The 22,398-nt window shown below is 35.5% G+C and overlaps 2 protein-coding genes across 7 annotated transcripts in view; both read right to left on the reverse strand.

Moving 5' to 3' along the window:
- Positions 1 to 5,969, reverse strand: part of LOC129244050 (uncharacterized) — a 97,372-nt gene extending 91,403 nt beyond the window's left edge. Inside the window, exons 1-2 of one of the 2 annotated variants that reach the window (XM_054881652.1) lie at positions 5,872 to 5,969; positions 4,463 to 4,837 (exon numbers count right to left, since the gene is read on the reverse strand). The gene's annotated coding sequence lies outside the window, so the exon portion shown is untranslated. The remainder of the gene's footprint in view (positions 1 to 4,462; positions 4,838 to 5,871) is intronic. The other variant, XM_054881653.1, reaches the window with a different exon arrangement.
- A 4,655-nt stretch (positions 5,970 to 10,624) lies between these two features.
- LOC129243828 (glutaminase liver isoform, mitochondrial) overlaps positions 10,625 to 22,398 on the reverse strand; it is an 85,606-nt gene continuing 73,832 nt past the window's right edge. For 4 of the 5 annotated variants that reach the window (XM_054881164.1, XM_054881165.1, XM_054881168.1 and 1 more), the window contains 6 exons: positions 17,894 to 18,133; positions 17,512 to 17,769; positions 16,703 to 16,818; positions 16,299 to 16,579; positions 13,938 to 14,684; positions 12,058 to 13,789 (listed from right to left, as the gene is read on the reverse strand). In XM_054881164.1, coding sequence (XP_054737139.1) covers positions 13,667 to 13,789; positions 13,938 to 14,684; positions 16,299 to 16,579; positions 16,703 to 16,818; positions 17,512 to 17,769; positions 17,894 to 18,133 — 1,765 coding nt within the window. In that variant the 3' untranslated portion in view covers positions 12,058 to 13,666. Of the gene's footprint in view, positions 11,496 to 12,057; positions 13,790 to 13,937; positions 14,685 to 16,298; positions 16,580 to 16,702; positions 16,819 to 17,511; positions 17,770 to 17,893; positions 18,134 to 22,398 lie in introns of those variants that run through there. The other variant, XM_054881166.1, reaches the window with a different exon arrangement.

The following is a 22,398-nucleotide window of genomic DNA, read 5'->3' on the forward strand; positions in this document are numbered from 1 at the left end:
CTTCGTTTTGTCCTCGTTCACCACCAAACCCATTCGCTTTGCCTCTTTATCCAGTTTGGAGAAGGCAGAACTAACAGCGCGGTTGTTAAGGCCGATGATGTCAATATCATCGGCATACGCCAACAATTGTACGCTCTTGTGAAATATTGTGCCTGAGCGATTAAGTTCTGCGGCTCGTACGATGCTCTCCAACATCAGGTTAAAGAAGTCACACGACAGCGAGTCACCCTGTCTGAAACCTCGTTTGGTATCAAACGGCTCGGAGAGGTCCTTCCCAATTCTGACGGCGCTGCTGGTGTTGAGCAACGTCATCTTACATAGCCGTATTAGTTTTGCGGGGATACCAAATTCAGACATAGCGGCATACAGGTAACTCCTTTCCGTACTGTCGAATGCAGCTTTGAAGTCGACGAAAAGATGGTGTGTGTCGATTCTCCTTTCATGGGTCTTTTCCAAGATTTGGCGTATTGTGAATATTTGGTCGATGGTAGACTTTCCAGGTCTGAAGCCACACTGATAAGGTCCAATCAGTTGGTTGACGGTGGGCTTCAGCCTTTCACACAATACGCTCGCTAGAACCTTATAGGCGATATTTAGAAGACTAATGCCGCGGTAATTGGCACAAATTGCAGGATCGCCCTTCTTATGGATTGGGCAGAGCACACTTAAATTCCAATCGGCAGGCATGCTTTCATCCGACCATATTTTGCATAGGAGCTGATGCATGCACCTTACCAGCTCCCCGCCGCGTTGTTTGAATAGCTCAGCCGGCAGTCCGTCGGCGCCCGCGGCTTTGTTGTTCTTTAGCCGCTTTATCGCTATTCTCACCTCGTCATGATCGGGTAGCGGAACGACAATTCCGTCGTCAACGATTGGGGTATCGAGATCTTCACTTTCTCGGTGACATGCGCAGCTGTCACTGTTTAATAGGTTCGAGAAGTGTTCCCTCCATAATTTAAGATGGATTATATATATATATAATTGACGCTTACACCCTTTTTGGGTTTTTGGTTGAGCCCCTCCTCTTATTTGTGTCGTATGCCTTGATGTTGTTCCACAAATGGAGGGACCTTTAGTTTTAAGCCGACTTCGAACCGCAGATATTTTTGATGAAGAGTTTTTTCTCGGCAGAAATACACTCGGAGGCTTATCATTGCCTGCCAAGGGGCGACCGCTATTAGAAAAGCTTTCTATTACTTTGGTGTTTCATGCACGAAGATTCGATCCTATGGACTCCCGCATGGTATTCACTCATTAACCTATTCGGCTACGGCGGCCGCATGTCGCATGTCATAAAAATAGCACTGCTTTCGAGATATTTCAAAAATTTTAGGTTTTTGAGCTTTAAAATAAAGTACGGCTATTCAATTTTACAAAATCTTTGCTTTTATTTTATTGTTCTTTTCAACGATTTCGCATATCTTCCCTCCCTTTATAATGTTCATTATTTTTGTATAATAGAAACCTGAGTAATGCCATTTTCCAATTTTTGTGTAAAAATTTGAAAAAATCTGCAAACCTCTTTAGATAGTTTCAAACTTTGTAATTAGAACTAAATTTTTTATAATTTTTTTCCGTTACGATGTTGCTCCTTTTCTTCATATAAATAAAAGGATCGTGCACTCGTTATATGAAGAAAATTTAAACGGGAAAAATTATAAACAATCAATGGCAATTTTCAGCAACTTTAAACTTGCACTTTGTTACACTAAAATTTAATAAACATTGAAACTGCTTTTCCTAAAATTTCGGATAAGAAACCATAATTTGTGAAATGAGCCATGTTTTTAAATAGAAATAATGAGCATTAAAAAAGAAAAGAAGTAGTCAATACCTTAACATAGTAAAATTTTCCATTAAAAATTAAATTTTGATCCACCATACCCTGGCATTTCTCAGCCGATGTGCATATTATGTACTTACTTTCCTGGAAAACCTTGTTTATTCTCTATAACAAAAGAACTGATGCTAATACCTTCTTGGCCAATTTCTGGACACGAACTCGCTTCGGAGTCAAAGAACCAGGTTCACAGTACTCTTTAGCCTCTTATTTTGTTTTAGGATTATGGCGATAGACCTAAACTTTATCCATTGTCATGAATCGATGCGCGAAATCCACTTTATCCTTTCAAAAACGCTCTAAATGATGCTGAAAAAGTCATATTCGAATGAGTTTTTGTTCCATTGTTAGGGAATGCGGCATCCATTGTGCGCACAGCTTTCTGAAACCCAATGAGATGCTTAGGGGTTCTAGTAAACCATTTTCAGTCACTCGACGATTTTCCAATACGATACAGTATATTTTTTCTTCAATTTCTGGTGTTGTTGCTGTTATGGTTTTTGGACGTCCTTGGCGTGGATTGTCTTCAAGGCTTGTACGATCACGTTTAAATGCAACGACCCATGTTACTATTGTACTAATTGATGGCGAAAAGTCCTTATCTATCAACACACGTTCATAAATTTTTTTTTCCTTTAAACCTTCCAAAAATAAAAATTCAAACACCGAACGATACTTGATTTTTTCCATTGTAGAAAATACTCTGGCACGTCGATAGCAAATGGCTTGTAATCAAAGAATGAATTGACGGATTGAAATGAAACTTCACGTACGTTCATATGAAGACTGTATCATACAATAACAAAAAAAAAATGTTGGCTAGTAGCCCTCTCTTATCGAACCGTAAAATTTATTGGTTGTTCAATAAGTACATTGACAATTTTGTGGTTTTACCTTTTTTAAAGTTCAAAAACCAAAATTTTGAAAAAACTCGGAAAATATTCTATCATACTTTTATAATATGCCCTGTCATATTTGGTTTTAGGGTAAAATTTTATATAAAATTTATTTGTCAAATGTTTTTATTTTTAGTTTTTTTTTTTATTTTTTGTCGGGGAGTGGCCTTGCTGGAGTTTTCTGTCTCCACACTCAATAACAACAGGCATTCGGTATGACGGTTGCCGCCAGCTGTATAGTTCAAAACATTTGATTCAAGCAATACCTCTCGTTCTTGTAAAAAAAATAGTATAGCCATACCATTCGTTCACATTAGAATTGCTTGTTTTCATTTGTTTCACCGGAAAAAAGCCAAATGTAACAACAGAGCGCCACATTCTACTATTAAAACTAAACCTGGAGGTCAAAATATTAATTAGCACTATTACCTTTTCATTCGTGCCGAATTCTGTGAAAGAATAAACCTCAGATCAGTCAGAGTTGGAGAAGAACAAATTATACGGAAAAGGAATATATGAGGTTTATTAGGAGGTTACTATCAGCTATATATAAATATATGTTCTACAGCACCAGTCTCGCTATTTAATAGACGCATAAATCGTATCCTTTCGAATATGCGAAAGTTAGAAGAAAAAATTTACAGCGACTACAGAAGTCTGCATTTTTTTATGATAAGGGATGCGTATCAAGTCATGATTTAGAAAAAAGTGGGGGTAAAAGCCCATAAAAACGTGTATTATTTGTTTCTACACCTACTTTTCTCAAAACTTCTCTGGCTGGAGGCTTCCACTTATACTCAAATGAAAACTTGAACCTTATACTACGGTAGCCGTATCTGCAAATTAAAAACAAAAGTTTTGATAAAATGGGGTTTCGAATAAAATGAGATGTCAATTTTTCTAACTAAAATGGCAACTTCTAACGCAAAATCAAAAATTATGCAGTTATAATCACTATTTGCTCAAAGCCATGCCGTGAAAGACACTTTTGGGCCCCGTACTCATATTCAGCGTACAAAAATACCTCGAGAACTCGTCTTATATTAAAAAAAAAATAGAATTTTTTAGATCTGTGTCATCTGATGGATCGTGTCAATGAAAGCAAATCTGATTCTGCATATATTGAAAATACTGAGACTTTAAAAATTACAGGCTCACTCTACCATTCTTTTTATATTGCAGACGCTGAAACTATTTATTGATATAAACTCCAAGCACACCTCTCATTCACACTTCTTCTTTAATTAAATTTAAATCGTCAATCTGTCAGTCTTAATTGGTACTATTTTTCAATGCATACATAGAAATACTAATACTAATTTTTCACTTCTTAATTTTTTATTTCTTCTCCACTTTAACTTTAATGATTTCTCCGTACGAAGTCTTCTTTGATATTCCAAAAATAATTTGATGGCGATGTGCAGCAAATAAAAGCCCTTGTACTTCCGCTTCCAAGGCTAAATAGAAATATCAGTGTAGGTATTTATTAGAATGACAATATCGAAATCCCACACACACACTTGAGTATGCAATTGTTATTTGCTTCAATATGCAACGGCACGGCATTAAACAAAAAAATTATACTCGCTCACACATACATATTTACACATTAAGGCCTCAGCATCACAATTGAATTAAATTTGCTGACAGAGGGAGAGAAGTTTTGGATAACAAAAAAACTATATATAAAGTAGTTGTTGAGCATCAAAGAAAAAATCACACTTACATGCAAATGCTTCGCCGATGTTCCTGTTGTTGCTGTTGCTGTTACTGCACGCCTGAGTTAAAACGTTATGACGTGTGATGATATCTGCTATTGAAAAGCTGCTATTGATAGATGGATGGGTGGGAAATGGCTGAGCGTGAAGTGAATGACTGGATGGTGCCGATGAGTGAGTGACTGGTGCCTATCTGTAGTCGTCGCTGAAAACAGTTGGTCAGGCTAGTATTTTACTGATGCTCGATAGGTTTTATTTTTTGCTTCTACGGTTTTTCACTTTTCTTTGCTTGGAAATGATTTTGTGCGCTTATTGGAATTCCCGCCAACTAGTTAGGACTTGTTATTGTATAGAAAAGCACTCGAAGACTGCTGTGAATTGAGCTAAAGGAGTAGCACACGCACATACATACAATGATACACTAGCGGAAGCACCTACAAACACAAATACGTGTGTATATATGTGTGTGTGTGTTTGTATATGAATAGAGCACAAAAAGATAACTCCCTTTTTCGGAGTAATTAGGAGCGTAACTGTAGCAGGCTTTTGGGCGTTGGAGCACACTCGTTTCGGAATTGACTGCTAAAACTTGGTTTTATGCATTAAAAGAGATTTCGTGCGATATTTCGAAGTATTTGTGAAGAGTTACTCAGTTTTTTGGGTATATTAAAAAAAATTGTAATATTTTTCACTAAAATTTATTTACCAGTATATTGTCACGCACATAAATACTAGGTATCTATTTAATTGCCACGACACGCCCACTTTAATGCCAACGCTTGCTCACTGCTCACCACACAAAAAAGCACATATGCGTGTATGTATGTATGTTTGTATGTATAAATATTTGCTACAAACAGCATCAATAGCCGCAAAGTGAGTAGTGAGTACACCGGAAACGGACGCGCCACCAAATGCCTCCAAACCAAGCAAACAGAACGACTGCTCTAGTGAACTGTTAGTGCTGTGGCCTCAAATTTGCTAACTTTACGAAGTTTTGCGCGCGCCTGCAGTCGCTACTCCCACTGCTGGCTTGCTTGCTTGTGTTGCTTTCGGAAGCTGCGTGTGTATACTACAACAAAACACAAACTGCAACTAGGCACTGCATGGACCTATCCCAAGCGTATCTTTAGTGCAACGTTTGCTCTCTATATTTGCGGCATGTACTCTATGTTTGGAGTCCTGTGCGGCGTAATTAACTTTTCACTTCACTGGTAGCATCAAATTAAGCGCAACGCTGCAGTGGCTTTAGTAAAACTTTTTCTTTTGTTTTTGCAAACTCCACACACGGAATAAAATACACCGAAAAACAAGTGATCACCAACAATCCCAATGGGTATGCACGACTGTGTGTTGGAATGCAAAGGAATTTTAATTTAATTCCGTAAATTTTGAAATCCGACCAACGTTTCCATACACGCACAAACAAACATTCGAATAGACACTTCGTTTTCGTCACCAACGTTCGCTCTGGAATTTTTCCGCCACCATGAAACGCGCACCACAATTGTTTTCCTTCGACTGAAGCGTTCATTCGGCCATTCGTCCATTCGTATGAACGTTCGCTACCTGCTTGTGCTTTAGATCTGTATCTGTAGCTGTTCAATTATGTAGCAGCAACAGCAAAAGCGTTGATAACAGTGGCAATTTATGTTAATATACAGCAAAGCGGAAGTTAGAAGTCCATATTGACGCCATGTTAGTTGGTGAGGATGTATGTGCAATAACCCGCTGCACCATACCTTTAATTCTCTAATCAGCAACAACACACACGAATCATGAATTCTTTTATCAGTACCTCACTCAAATTGTTCGCATCGCTGTGACAGACTCTGCTACTTTAACAGCATTTCAGATTTAAAATAGCACTTCATTTACAGAGTTTCTTGCTATCGTAGGCTTTTCTATAGACAAAAGCAAACGGTGCTTTTGAGTGGTTGCTGACTTAGATAGTTTTTCTTTTTTAATACAACACGGTAAAAAATTATACTCGTCTGAAAAGAGTACAGAGAAAAATGTTAACATCAGGAGAAGCGTAAATATTTTGTTACAGCGATTTTCTTAATGATGGAGTTATATACGATGGGTGCTCAACGAATTCGCGGAATGGAGAAATTGGAGAGAAAAAGGAATACATTTTTTGCACTAAGCACTACTACTACATACCCACCTGTGTTCAAAAAAATATGAGCCTGACGAATTGCACAGTTTTACCTTTTTTGTAGTAATTTTTTTATGTTTTTATATAAGTATAGTGCATTTACAAGAAAAACTAAGCAATCAAAATTTCTAAACTGTGCTCACAACTCCCAAAAATGTAACAAATTTCGGAAAAACACACATAATTTCCCACTTTTTATTCAAAGCTGTCAGAAAAATTCTGGGTATGCAGTTTTATAGCCCATTTAATACTAGTGAATTGAAAGTTTCGAGTGTCTAAAAACTCTGGTTGATTTTTGACAATTTTTTTGACGTACTTGATTGTTTTACCGAACTCCTCATCCAAACCGTGGTGAGCTTCTTGCTGTTGTTCTAAAGGTAAAATTCAGAAAAATGCATGAAATTTTTATTTAAATCGATAGTACAGTCCATATAATTTAATGTTTGAAGATTATTTCATGCAAATGTTGACCGCGACTGCGCTTCAAATGGTCCATCCGCTTAGTCCAATTTTGGCATACTCTTTCCAATGTTTTGGCCGGTATCTCACATATAAATGCTTTAATGTTGTCCTCCAATGCGTTAATTGAAGCAGGTTTGTCTGAATAGACATGAGCTTTAACATAGCCCCACAAAAAATAATCTAAAGGCGTTATACCGCACGATCTGGGTGGCCAATTGACAGGTCCCGAACATGAAATAAAATGTTCACCGTACTCGCCTCTCAACAAGTCCGTTGTTACGCAAGTCAAGCTCTTGCATTTTGGGCAAAAAAAGTTGGATATCATTTTACGGTAGCGCTCACCATTCACAGTTACGTTACGATTCACAGCATCTTTGAAGAAGTACGGTCCAATGATACCTCCAGCCCATAAACCGCACCAAACTGTGACCTTTTCTGGATACATTGGTAGCTCTTGCAATTCTTCTGGCTGATCTTCACTCCAAAATCGACAATTCTGCTTATTTACGTACCTATTGATCCAAAAATGAGCTTCGTCGCTGAACACAATTTTTCGATAAAAAAGTGGATCTTAAACTTTCTTAACAGAACACGCATTTTTATAATAAAATTCAATGATTTGCAAGCGTTGTTCTTTTGTAAGACGATTCATGGTTAAATTATAGACCAAACTGAAGATGTTTTACAGTGAAACAAAACACGAAACGTGCGTCAGCTGTTTAAACCAACTGTTTAAAAAGATAATAGCTAAAAAATCACCCGTTATAAATGGAGGGGCACCTGCGAATGGCAGATTGGGTTTTCGAAGAAGTTTCCAGCCCGGGCACTATTGTATGGCAGCACTACTTGCGAATTCAATAATAATAAACCCAGCGGCTGCCCTGATTCCACGCAGCCTATACAAGATACGCGGACCGCTCTCATGACGTATAGATCATGTTTGTTTTGTTTTTTGATCTACAAAAATGTGCACCTACAGAAAGAATTCAGATGTACGAGACTCCTACCCACTAAAATCCAAAATCTATACGTGGTACTGTCTATTCAGGCAAGGTAGAAAATCAGTAAAATACGGTCAGCGCTCATGCCGCGGTCGATTGAGGGACGTCCTCAGACAATGTTGAGAAGCCAAAACATTGAGAAGCCATTAACGTTATTATTTATTATATGAAAAAAAGCTTTGAGAAAAACATTCTACTGATGGCGATAAATTGGAGTCGGCTCCTTCTGCCTAGACAAAACATTTTGAGTGATGGAAGAATAAACTTTAAGAAATATCTGAGCAAGTTTTTCATCAGTATTAGTGTTCGTATTGTTGAAGCTGTAAGAATAGGATAATTTTGTCACAGTACTTTGACCAAAGAAACGATTTCGTTTTCAAATTATGGTAAACCCATATTTAAAGTACAATCGACAACTTGGTTCTAGTCGCATACAGATATACTTAGAATCGGGATAATAATTAGAAGAGTCAATTTAGTCATGTCTGTCCGACTGTGCGACCGATGATGTAAACATATGTATACATATTTATATATAAATCTATCTTACATGTAAAGCCTCTGGTATAAATGAAGCTGAATTGCTCTTTGTTTGTTGCAAATATTAAACCCAAAAATTAGAATATGACACGGTGGACTTGAACATGAGATAGGTTTGACAAATATGTCGTACTAAGTGAAAGTGACAAATATGTCATATAAGTGAAATCAGTTCAGTTTGAAATTCCACTTCGAAAATTTCAAAATTGAAAATAATTTATATTGACAGAATTTTGAAAGAATAATAATAGTTTACGCTAATCATTACTTCTTTTGTCATAAGAGACTATATATTTACCCATTTTATTATTATTGTTTAAATTTAATGAGCAAATGCAGCATCAGACAATTAGTCACCGTTACGCATAAATGAGATCACGAAGCGAATAGATTAAACGTGTGCGCTCCACATGGCAGAAAAATTAAGTTTTGCAACAAAAATCGCAATTTATTACTACTGACAATCTTGAAAATATAATTAAGGAGCTTATCAATACAAATTTGTGTACTACAAATTCCCAATTTCCATTGGGTATACGTGGATCTTGTCGACTAACTTTTCTTGACCGTGAAAGGAAATTTTTTAATAGACCTGTGCAGACTATGCCAAACTACGAACAAATTTTTGTAGGAAAGCAATCTCGAACAAATTTTCATATCTATAATTACTATATTAGGGGGTTTAATAAGTACCCGAATTAGAATTGAAAACACCATTTAAATTTTTTTTTTTTTTTTTCAACATAGTCACCTTTTAGAAAGATAAATTTCTCCCAACACTCTAGCCATTTTTTTAACCCCTCCCAAAAATAGAATTTATCGAACTCTACAAAATACCTCTCTGTCTCAGCGATGACTTCCTCGTTTGAACTAATTTTTTCCCCGAGAGCCATTTCTTCACGTTAGGGAACAAGAAAAAGTCGTAGGGAGTGTGGCAGCAAATCACAACGCAATCAATGCAATTTGGGGGCGACAACTCCGGATGATAATGCTGGTGCGCTATTGTGGTGAAACTATTGTCTCCTTCAATTTTTTGTGAAAGCGGTAACTCACGTTATTATTTTCCAGTAATCGTTCTTCCTTTTTCTAAAAAATCGATAAGGATGATGCCGTTCGAATCCCAAAAAATCGTCGCCATGACCTTTCCGGCAGATGGGACTGTATTTGCCTTATTTTAGAGCACCACCAACTGCCTTCAGGAACTCCCTCTGTCATCAAATACGGGTACTTATTTAACGGCCCTCGTATATGTCGAACAGGCCGGTCCAACAATTACCCTAAACTGAAGAAAGGAAGAGGAAACGTTGCCTATTTTGCAGCAATTTGCACTTGGAACCTGATAGTATCTCATAAGAAAAAAACATTTCGCAATTATTGAAGACCAAACATATCCGTCGTCTCCCAGCGAGTCGAGTAAAGGAATACATGCCCTATCGTAAGAAGCGACTAAAATCCGGCAGGAGAGGAAGGCGGCTTGGCTCGAAAGGCCTCATATACCACGAGAAAGCTCATCAAGATCGATACCAATAAGATCCTGATTACGGCATGCTGGAAAATATAAAAATAGTGTTGCTCTGAGAGAGAAGATTCGAGACATCGCGCCGACCAACGTAATCCGCAAGATGTTTGAAAAAAGATAGACCTCGATAGCGACGCAAGAAGGCGAGCCTATTGCATGAAAGCTGGCTACAAATATAGTGGATCTAGACGTAGGTGAATAGCATTGGTCCTTTATGGATGCTGTTCTGGGCCTTCCCGAAGTAATGCAGAAAGTAGTGCCGGGCAGGGTGTCTGCTCAGAAGGAAAGAAGTACGTTGGTCACAATAAACCGTTGAAGTCGCAGTGTTAAATAACCTCATACAAATAATAATAACACATCGGTTACATCATGTCGCAAACCCAATCGAAATGGGTTTCAAGATGGGAGAAAAAAATCATTTTTAATTTTATGAAGATATTTGTTGATTACGAATCCGTTGGAAAGAAACACACTTTATTTTGTCACTGTAGTTGTGCATTTTACACTGTAAGTATTTTATTTAATATATATTTGTAAATATTTTGAGTGATATTCAAAGCATAAGTACAGTACATTTATACAGTTCTACATAGAAATATATTTTTTATTACTTATGCAAACAGCCAAATACAGCCGGAGACCACATCAGCAATCGCTATAAACTTTCATAAACGACAATAAAATCTCGAAAAAACAGTTACAAACTGCAAACTTTTTCATAAAACTTTTATAGGTATGTACTTTTATAATTATCTCTTTATATATAAGTATATTTTAAAGGGCCATTAGGTAGGTATTTCGGTAAGTGATTCATATTTTGAAATTTGCATAAGTGAATGATTTCTAACAATATTTGTGTAAACGAGTACAAAGTAATTATTTATTTTTATTTTTTCTGTTTAAGTAAATGCCACAACATTATTGATTACAATATCAGAAACAGGGACAAAATTAATGAAAATAATTTTTGTTCTATATAAAATGTGTATGCATAAAATAAATACATAAATGTAAGTAAGTCACTATTTTCTACATAGAAGTCGAATGTTATTGAAGTCTACCAGAAGAGAACAAACTAATCACAGCTAAAATATGGTAGTTGCTAAAAAATTATATATTTAAGGTTTTTGACTTTTGTGATTTGATGATTTAAAAAACTTACGTCTAAAAGTATACAAACTGAATTCATTGCAAAACATTATTATGAATACAAAGTGTAATAAGTACATTTTTCGATGAATTGTAGAGATTTTTATACTTGGACATTTATTGAATCTATGTAATTGACGAATGCGCAATTTCTCTTAAACTGGCTTGTAATTGCAATCAGTAATTTCATTCATTTCCAATTATTTTGACTGTAAGGTAAAAAGAAAGTTTTCAATAATTTAAATGTTGTAAAACAAGTTGTGCGATCAGATTTTGCGGAAGGCCTTACTAGCAAAGCTTTGATAATATGGACCATGCAACAATATTTTTCTTTTTATTGTTTTTTATTGGATATTTTCGATAGCTTGCCAAGCGCTGATAACGAATTCAGCCTCAAAAATTTTATATCACGAAATTATATTGGGAAAGATTGGATTAAAGGGGTGAAAAAGCCTGGTGAAAAAGCTCAATATGTAGAAAAAATCCGCTAACGAAACGAAATTGTTTAGCGTACTAGATTTTCATGTGCTTTCACTGTTCGAAGCCAATGAAAGCTCAATTTATACGCTGGTGCAGCCAAATATATAAAGTTACAATTAAATTAAAGCTTTATGTCCATTGACGCTGAATATTCAGCACTACAAAAATAATTTAAGAATTTCAATGCGCTTTTGAAGAAATTTTTTATTCTATAACTTAGTACTCAAATAAGTACTTTGTTTTCAATTCACTCACCAATTCCAGTGGCATTTTGTTTACTCTCTAAGAAACTTGGAGGCTAATTTTGTTTCAAACTATTTTTTTTTTTTAATTGGGAAATAATACGAAATTTCCTATGCCAGGCGTTCGTGTTAAACTTCGCAAAATTCATCGAATTTAATTAAACTCTTATCAGTGATAAAAATTATGTTGCATAGGGCAATAGTTCTGTATGTCTTTGCTTCACATTTCGTTTAGCAAATTTAGGAAATTATACAAAAGTTTTCGCGACCAGAATTTCGGGTTAAGCCACGCAAATTTTACCGAATTTATTTAAAATCTCATAATTGAAAAAAATTATGTTGCATAGTGTAATAGTTATTTTTCTGTATGTATTTGATATTTGTTTCACATTTTGTTTAGTAAAGCTAGGAAATTATACAAAATTTCCTAGACCTGACGTTCGAGTTAAACTTCGCACATTTTATCGAATTTAACTTAGCTCTTATCAGTGAAATTAATTATGTTGCATAGTGTAATAGTATTTTTTCACATTTTACTTTGGGTAAAATGCTGCAAGTCAAATATTATTGTCATTTTTTGTCATATGTTTGTGTAGGTTGTCAAACGCAAATTTGGCCTTAAGTACCGTTTTCGATAAATCTGCTTAATTATCCTTATTTTTTTACTAATTTTATTGTTCAATTATGTGCTTAAACAAAATATCATAGTTTTCATTTTATGACAGCCGGATTGCGCGGTAATGAATCGAGTTTATGCCTGCATTAAACACTTGAGATTTAACCTGTTTTAGACCCTTTTTAGAGTCACATAATTGAACAAATTTTAATTTTTTTTTTCTTTTTTTTCACAACTATATTTTTTACTCAACTACAATTTATAGGAAACAATAGCCGGGTTTTCACTAAAACATTTTACAATGCATTCAGACAGTCTGTCACAGCTCCCAGTCTGTCATGGAGTGAAAAAATTCACATAAAATCGCTTACATGAACAACTCGTTTGTTTAGCCTTAAATTACATTTCAACGCTTTCATTGATCTATGCAAAAATTTCCACTCTACTCCTGAGCGCCAACACTAATTCTAGTCAAATCTAATGGATTTGGCTCAGTATTCGACTCTTTAACACATTTCACCCGCTTACATCGAGTATATTCAAATTAACAGACATAAAAAATACGTATGTACTTAAGTAAATACCCATATGCTTGGCAGCACCTGCACTGCACGAGCACTACGTACATACATAAGTATGTACATAGTCGTTCATTGCACAGCATCTGCTTAAGTATTTAAAAAAAAGTTTCACTAGGTATGAGACCTCTAGTATCTAAAATTACTGCTACAGCACTAAACTATAAATAATTTCGTAAATAAATGAAATCAAGTCGTACACTAGTACATATGTATGTATGTGTAGTATTATGTTAATATGCATATCGAAGCGAAGAGCTGCTGCATCTTCCGAAACTCGGGAGTGCGTTGCGTTAAGCGAATGATTTTTTTTTTTTTAATTTTTTGTTTTTTGGTATATGGCGAAATGTGAGAGATTCTCCATGAATCATTTAAGTCATTGCCTGTGGCATGCGTGATGTGTGTTGATGGGCGTGTATGTCTGTTGTGTGATGACAGTAGGCGTCATGCATGGCGTGGTGAGTTTATAAACCGGGTTTGGTATTATCACCAATACCGCTGGTGCTGCTCGTATCCGAAGGTATTGGACTAGCAGTGGCGCTGCGATCGTATTCAGAGCTTGTGCTATGATTGGAGGTAACAATTTCCTACAAGCAATAAAAAAACATTCAAGTCAAATGCTCTACATACGTAAATATATGCAAAATTTGTGAAAAGTAAATTTTAAAAAGTATGCAAATTCAACTATTTTCCCATATTAATACTTAGATTTCCATAACAGCTCTTCAAACTCACCTCATCCGCCTCGGTATTCTTAACAATTGCCTCTGGTGTGTGTGCTTCCGCTGCTTCAACCTTCTCTGCCCATTCCTTCAAGTACTCAACTATACCGAAATGGCCGAAGTTTTCCGCTTCATCTATAGGTAAATTACCCCAACGATCTTTTGGATTATGTGGCACCTGACAGTGCTCCAACAAAAACTTCACACAGTCCAAATGACCTTCGGAGGCGGCTAAATGTAGCGCCGTTCTGCCATCGTAGTCGGCCAGCGTGATATCCATGCCGGAGAGGCGATGACGCCGTAATGCTGTCACATCACCACTGGCCGCCGAGAATAGCAGATTAACAATTGACAGTCCTTTGGTCTCGTAACGATGTTTGCGCGGATCCTTCTTATCCGACGCATGCTTTAGATTATCATAGCGATGGAAATTGAAGACGCTCACCAACTCCTCACAGAATTGCACACCACGCACACTATTGCCGAGCTTGTCGAGTGGTGGTGACCATGTGAAAATGCCCATCACATTGGGAATGACTAACATCATGCCACCGGATACACCAGATTTGGCGGGTAGTCCCACTTTGAAGGCGAATTGACCGGAATAGTCATAGGTGCCGCACGAATGCATTATGGAGAGTACATCGCGCACCACTTCGGGACGTAAAATTTTCTCTTCTGTGGTAGGGCAAATGCCACCGTTCGCCAGTGTTGCGGCAATGACGGACATGGCTTCGCAGGTTGTCTCCATGGAGCAGCACTATGTGGGGAGAGAAAAAAGGAAAATTTGGATTAGTGATGGTGGGCTCAACGCTAGTGAAGAGGTATTGAATTATTAGGATATATAAGTAGTCCTTTGTAGGTTTTAATTTATTCGAAATCAATTCAATTAGATTTCTCTTAATAATACTTGCAGTTATAACTTATCAAAATGGAGACTAAAATAGCAAAACCCTTTGGAGTATGACCATAGGTATAGGGTAAATTCCTGATATAATAATAATAATAATAATATTCATATACATACTGAATATATTTTGAAGTGGGATGTGTGAAACTATACTAGGATGTCGGGATCCCGAAATTTTTTAATATTTTTGTTATTTGTACTGAAATTTGCAGAGTTCGGGTAAAATTTATTGCTAGAACAAATCCCGGTACTAAAATCCTGAAATTTCGAGACAAGATATAAAATATAATTCAAACAAATACAAGCATTTGAAAGGTATTGATATCCTCGCACCTATTATTGACGCACCGGAATCACGAAAATTTAAATGCTGTTTTTATTTTTACTGCAGTTTTGCTGAATTTAGAATAAATCCCGATCATTCGGGACTAGTTTAAAACGGCATTAAAGGAAATAGAAACATTTGAAAGTTACTGATACTCTCGCCCCTAAGAAGAACTATTGAAGGCATAGTGAAGTTCCTAGCATTCCGGGATCCCGAAAAATATTAATATTTTTTGTTATTACTGAAGTTTTGCTGGATTTATATAAGCTCAAGCAAATTCAAAACGGAAATAAATTTGGAAATATTTGTAAAATGTGATTAAAAGAACTGGAAAATATTGAAAGCTAATGCTTGCTTGGAGATGAAGAAGAAATTGAGTCGGTAGAACACCTTCTCTGTGCATCTCCTGCACTTCAAAGAAGTCGTAAAAAAAACTTGGCGATTATTTCTTTGAGGACCTGGCAAATTTGCAAAATGTCTCACTGGAGGGACTAGAGACCTTCTTAAAAAAGTACAAGTGGTTTAAGCAACTGAGCGAGGGCTTGGACATCAAGTGCAGGTATCACAATGGGCCTTAGGTCTACCGAGCATCGTGTCTTAGACAAGCAACCTGGCTAAACTAACTTAATGATTTGCACCTTCAAACCTTTTTGTATAATTTGTGAAACAAACTCGAAATCCTAATCTCAATCCTATTGAGAAAATCGATGTGTGCGCGATACTATAACTCAATGGTAGTAAATCTGCGTTTTCAATTTTTCACCATCACCATTTTTTGTTTAAAGGAGCGCAAAGTTTCAGTTAGAACCTAAAATTAAAAAAAAATTTGCTAATTCTAGACATCTCGATATCAAATAAAGGAAGAATGTCAAGATTTATGTCTAAGTCATACAATTTTATAGAGTTTGAATAATTTGTTAACGCTGGAATCTAACAGAAACTTTTAGGTGGTTCTTTGAAGAAAAATTCTGAGCAACTAAAAACGCAGATTTGCTACCATTGAGTTAAAGTGTCGCGCACATATCGATTGTCTTATGTGTGCAAAGTACTGTTACACGATGTAATATAATGTACTGAATTAATTTTTATATACATACATATATGTATAAGCACTTTGTTAAATTATTTTCCTGACTCACCTGGAAGTAAAAGTCCATCACCTCTTTGAGATTTGTACGCTTTGGATAGCATTTATTTTCGCGCATATAAAAGCCCAAAGCATAATTACGATCTGCTGCTTCACGCTCCGACAGGAACACTGCATTATTGAAACTAATATTCTCCCCGCCTGACAAGCGCTTGAACCACTGCAATGTATAGTCAAACTTTTCAGCCGCCGTCATATCTGGCTTGATTAACGCCTGCAGCAGTGAACAGGTCAGAATGGCGCCTGCATTGATCATGGGGTTGTGTGGCTTGTCTGAAGTGAAATAAACAAAAACAAATCAATGAAATAAATTTGTATAACATTTCACATTTATAAGTAATTTCGCCACTATGCAAACATTGAAGCTACTATTATGTAATTGTTTTTCAAACTTACTATTGTGATCCAACACCAATTCGTTGAAATTGCGACCACTTGGCTCTTGGCCTACATACGAATGCACCACCTTCGGTCCCAGCTTCTCCAAAGCAATGGCGTACGTCAACGGCTTGCTGTAATTACAATTTGTGCAGTGATTTAAATCGATTGAAACAATTACGAACCTTTACATTTAGGTTTTTTTTTTGCAAAGCAAAAAACAAACAAACAACACAAAATGGGTGAAGTAGTAGTCGAAGGTGAGATAGGTGATGCAACGACGATGACGACGACGGCAATAAAGTCAGTGGGGAATCACGAGAGTCTTCAAACCAGTGTCACAAAGATTTTTCACTTTACGCCGATCAAATGGAGTTTGTTCGGGCTTGAGACGCGTTTAGATATGCGAGTAGTAGTTACAACGAAAACCGTTGTTGTTAAGACAAAGGTAATGCATCGAGTTTTCGACTGGGACTCTGGCATTGCTCACAAGCTCACGCCAAGGCGAGCAGCGAACAGCGATTAATGCTCTGAAAGTAGTGTAATTAATTCAGGGAACATTGGCAAGAGAGTAATTATGAGTGTGTACGTAGGTATACATATGTGGCGAGCGCAATGAGCGCTTCCCAACGCCTAGTGCAGAGAAGTGCCGGCCACTCTAAGGCAAACCTGTTCCGATGCGCAATAATGACGACCGCTTGTTGAATTACAGCAGTTGGTATGTATGAACGGCAATGAACATCACGTGAGTTTGTTAGCATACAATTAGTGATAAACGCTTTCTTTTTGTTGTTTTGTTGACATTTTGCACAGACAGAGAAATTTACCTGCAACTCTGCAAAGTGAACGGTATTTCCACATCGCCAATAGAGAAACGCTGACCATCGATCGTACAGATGCTCACACCCCATGAATCGGAGCTGTGCCGCGCTAATTGCGGTATATAATCGGCTACATTGCCATCGGTATTCGTCTTACACTTCCAGTATATATCTTCGACATCCTTAACGAAGCTTACAAAATCAGGAATGATGAATTGTTGACGAAAAGCTTTGGCAATCAAAACGATGTTTTGGGCAACGACACTACACAATTGGCATAAAAAAGAAGAGAACGAAAGAGATAAATTTTATTGGTTGGACGCGAACAAACATATTTCTATTGATTGCAAAAATGTCATTTTTTATAGGTACTCGTATAACAACTTACGCCTTGAAAGTTTCACGATTCAGGTTTTGAGTTTCGGCGGACGAACCAGTTTCATAGTTAGACAATTTGTGCACCTTCTTCAGGTTTTCCATCAATTCACGTATACGTGGGTCGCTGCGCCTGATGCCGGTCGTCTTGAGTGCGGCCAAAAATTTGCCCATCGAAATGAGGCCCGTCTCTTCGTTGTAGAACATATCGAAGAGCACATCTTCGGCGTTGCGTTGCTCCTGCTCGCGATGACTATTTCGTTTTTGGCAGAATAGAAGAATTTTCAAATCAATAAATGAATTAGCAAATTGCAGATATCTACTAAATACTTATAAAATATTTATCGGGCATTAGTTAATAACTTAGTGTCGAAAGCTAGCAAAGTGAAATGCTGTTAGTCCCGTTGGCACATTAGCAAGAGCCTGTGTGTGTAAAACATGCACACCTACAAGCGCATGTTGTTGCCGAAACGGGTGCAGATTGTACAATAAATATTTATGCATAGAACCAATAAAATTTCTACAAATGTTTGTATGTAGTAATTAGCAATAAAATCTAAACAGCTACTGTAAAAACGAACATGGAAACGAGTAACTCAATACATTGCCTATAGGCATAACAAAGTGTTTATGCTTGAGCAGAGACTAGAAGAGATATACCCAAGAGCATGTATTCATAGATCATTTTTGCATAAGTACTTAACTACCATGAGACGAAGCTACTTATCGTAATGACCATATGTACTACTACTCACATATACGAATCGTATGATGAATGTGGCTATGTATGTATGTATGGAGGTGTGTATGCTTGTTTTTTTCGGCATGACTAGCACTAATGAAAACTTGCAGCAATTGGTGCAAAGCACCACATAATAGTTTGACTAATTTATCTAATGAGTATCTGAATGAAGGTGGTAATAGGCGAGTAAAGATGTTAATCAGAGTTCTACCTGCATTATGCCGCACGTGCGATTATACAGTTATATGTATGTATGTATGGAAAATTTGTAAAACATGTCTTCATACTTGTTATAACTATTAATAATGGACATACATACATGTATCTACGTTAGGGTGGCTAAAAAAAAAAGTTGCGGGTTTTTTATAAATAAAATTATATTTTCCAAAAAATCACCTCATTTGATGAAGAGTTGAAGCTTGAAAGGTATGGATAGAATTCTTTAAAATTTTATCAAATCAAATTAATGAGATTTTTGAAAGTACTTTCAAATTCGTCTATTCATTCAAATTATAATACTTTTTCGAAATATTACAATATATTTTGTTAAAAGTCTTAAAATCTAATAGATTTTATAACTCGCCTGTAACACAGTAACGATTTTTATGTTTTTGTATGGAGAGTGATGCACCCTAATAAATATGTATGTATGTATGCACCTCTAAGTACAAATTTCCAAAACAAAAGTGGAGTTTCAAATTTTGTTAGGTTGGGCTAATTGCCTTCGCACAGACGGTGTGTTTCAAAATGACTGATTGATGAATTCGAAGAAAAATTGTTCCGCTTTGCATTTATTATTTTTTTTATTTGTTTCAAGACGCAAACCGAAATTGACAAACAGGGGTAAAAGAAAATTTTGTTCTTTTAGACAATTAGAACTTTTGAAAATATATGTGTAAGTAAGCTGAAGGCCATAGCAGCCATAGTTTTCCCAACTAGGCTTATCATTTTATTTGAAAGCTGTGTTTGTAATAATAATAATATTATCTTTAAGCAACTGTCATTTGTCACTACATTTTTTTGAAATATCTGTCGAGTATGTAATGCAAATTTGCCATGTAAAGAATTACGTCCGAAGAACGTTTACGAATCTTGGAATCTCTGTGGGCTATAAGAACCTCCCCCACATTCGTTCATTTAAGCAATTTATTCTTAATCGATTTATGCTAACATAAATTGTAATTAATAGTGCTGACGGTATTCTGAAACTGTCCTACATGCTTAGTATGCCTAAAGAGATATAACTAGAAATGTTATTGTAAATCTATGCGGGCATCTTTCATGCTAGAAATAATTAAAACGATCATTCTGAGAAATATCCAGAAAGCTAAAAAACTAAGGCCTTTTGGAGCACGCCCTATTCCTATAGAGTTAATTTGACATAGTTTATTTACATACATATACTTGTACGTATGTAAATGAAATAAGACTTATAAAATTATTGAATTGAAGGCGCTAGGATAGCGAAATTTTTTTTTTATTTATTTTTACTGAAGTTGTTTTTCTAATTTAAGTAAACTCAGGGAAATTTAGTATCGAAATAAATCCCTATATTATAATCCCGAAAACTCGTGACTATTTATAAAAGGTCATTAAAAGAAATGGAAACTTTTTCATGTTAGTAATACCCTCACACCTCTGAAGAATTATCGAGTGCATTGGAAAGTGAGATATATGAAACCGCAATAGTACTCCTTTGCCGGGATCCCGACAAAAATTTTATTTTTATTTATTTTTACTCAGGTTTTGCTGAATTTAAGTAAACTCATGGAAATTTAGTCTCAAAACAAATCCCGAAATTCGGGAAATTCGGGACTATTTATAAAACATCATTAAAAGAAATAGTAGCATTTGAAAGTGAGGCATATTAAACCTTAAAAGTATACCGGGATCCGTGAATTGTTTATCATTTTCTTGTTATTTTTACTAAAGTTTTGCTGAATTTAAATAAATTAAAGGAATGTTAGTATCAAAACAAGTCCCGGCAGCACTGACCTGAAAATATTTTATTAATATTTTAAAAAGTATCCCTCACACTAAGAGGATGCCGACACCACTGCAGAAGTTATTATAGCCGCGAAGCAAATATATCAATTCGACGACCTTTTCAACAACTCGGTCCGTATGACGGGCATGGAAGATATTGAGGGAAATATCTTGAAATACACCTGTACGAGGTAGAATAGGGGTAGAAATTAAGTTACTGCAATTGAAGGAAATTTTTTCTGACTAAACGTCAACAGAATATCGATATATTCTTACCACTGAGTATGACATGAAAATAGATTAACTGAGCAACAAGTGGGATCTGCTATCCTCATTATTGTCACTTAAATGTAATCCATTATGAAAAACTTTTATATAAAGTTTCGATTATCCAGTTCTTGGTCATTTTAAGTGGCGTTTAGTCGCTAACACTTTGGATAAGAAGCCCTGTTTTCCGCGTGAATTTTTTAGCTTTAATAATTTCAAATAGTTTGGAAAATTTAGATCTGCCCAAGCCAACTAAAATAAGCAGCTGCAATAGTCAAGTATTTACAGTGAGCCTTCTATCAGAAATTAAGTTGCAATAAAATTTCTATAGTAACTTTTTAAACCTTAATGGTCTATAGTACGTAGGCACGTTAATGCTAAATAATAAAATGGACAAATTTTAGTACTTCGAACATTTTCAAAGACACATTGATAGCTTCTACATACGGGCTGAAAATAACTTTGAGATACACTGCATAAAATAACTATAGCACCACGGTTTATTTAGAGGTTTTGACAATTTATTTAATATACTTCCTAATTAATTTTAATGATTTCTTTATGGAAATTATGGAAATTCTTTAACTTGAAAAAACCATACAAATACAATTAATAAACTTTTTTAATACATTTTTTAATAAGAATTTTTAGAAATATGCCGAATATGTAGTTTTATAGAGCATTAAATTTTGGTCTAAAAAAGTGTAAATTTTAAGTGACTTAAAAATCGCGTTGATTTTTTACAATTTTTTTCGTTGACGGTATTGGGTGTTTTCTTCTAAATAAAAAAGTTTCGAGAAGCAAATGCACAAACTGCTATTAAAAATAAAATTGTCAAAAATCAACGCAATTCTTCAACCATTTCAAACTCACATTTTATTTTATCAAAATGTATAGGGCAATAAAACTGCATACTGACAATTTTGGTAAAGATTCAAATTAAAAAGAGAAATTTAGATAAAAATTTAATTTATTTTTTTTTCACATTTTCATAAAGTTTTATAAATCCATTTATGTTTTTGTAGGATAATAAATTATGCTTATTTTCACTTGAAATATTAGAATGAAATAACAAACAAATAAATGGTCAAGTCTGGTCAATAAGGCCCTGCACTTAGTTATTTAGAGCAGTGCATAGAATTACTTCTGCCGCTTAGGTATTAGGCCACAGCATTAATGTTTGCCAATGGTATAGCCAAAGAAACGTGATTATTTCTGTAAATCTGCTGTTAAAACAAATACATACATCTGTATTTTAAACTTGTTCGTGATATATTAATTACCAACAACAATGCACTTACTGAAGCAAAATCTATACAGAAAACCAAAACACTTGAAACTAAAAATATGAAGAAATGTTAACATGAACCAACAAACACACACTCAACAACATTCGAGGAATAATGTATTAAAAAAAAAAATGCAAAACAAATATGAATTCTCAAAACTACATACATAATTAATGTAGCTCAGATTAGCAATCATTACAACAACGATATATAAAATTTGCAATATTACGCAAT

This window comes from Anastrepha obliqua, chromosome 4 (assembly GCF_027943255.1).
Source record: "Anastrepha obliqua isolate idAnaObli1 chromosome 4, idAnaObli1_1.0, whole genome shotgun sequence".
NCBI lineage: Eukaryota > Metazoa > Arthropoda > Insecta > Diptera > Tephritidae > Anastrepha > Anastrepha obliqua.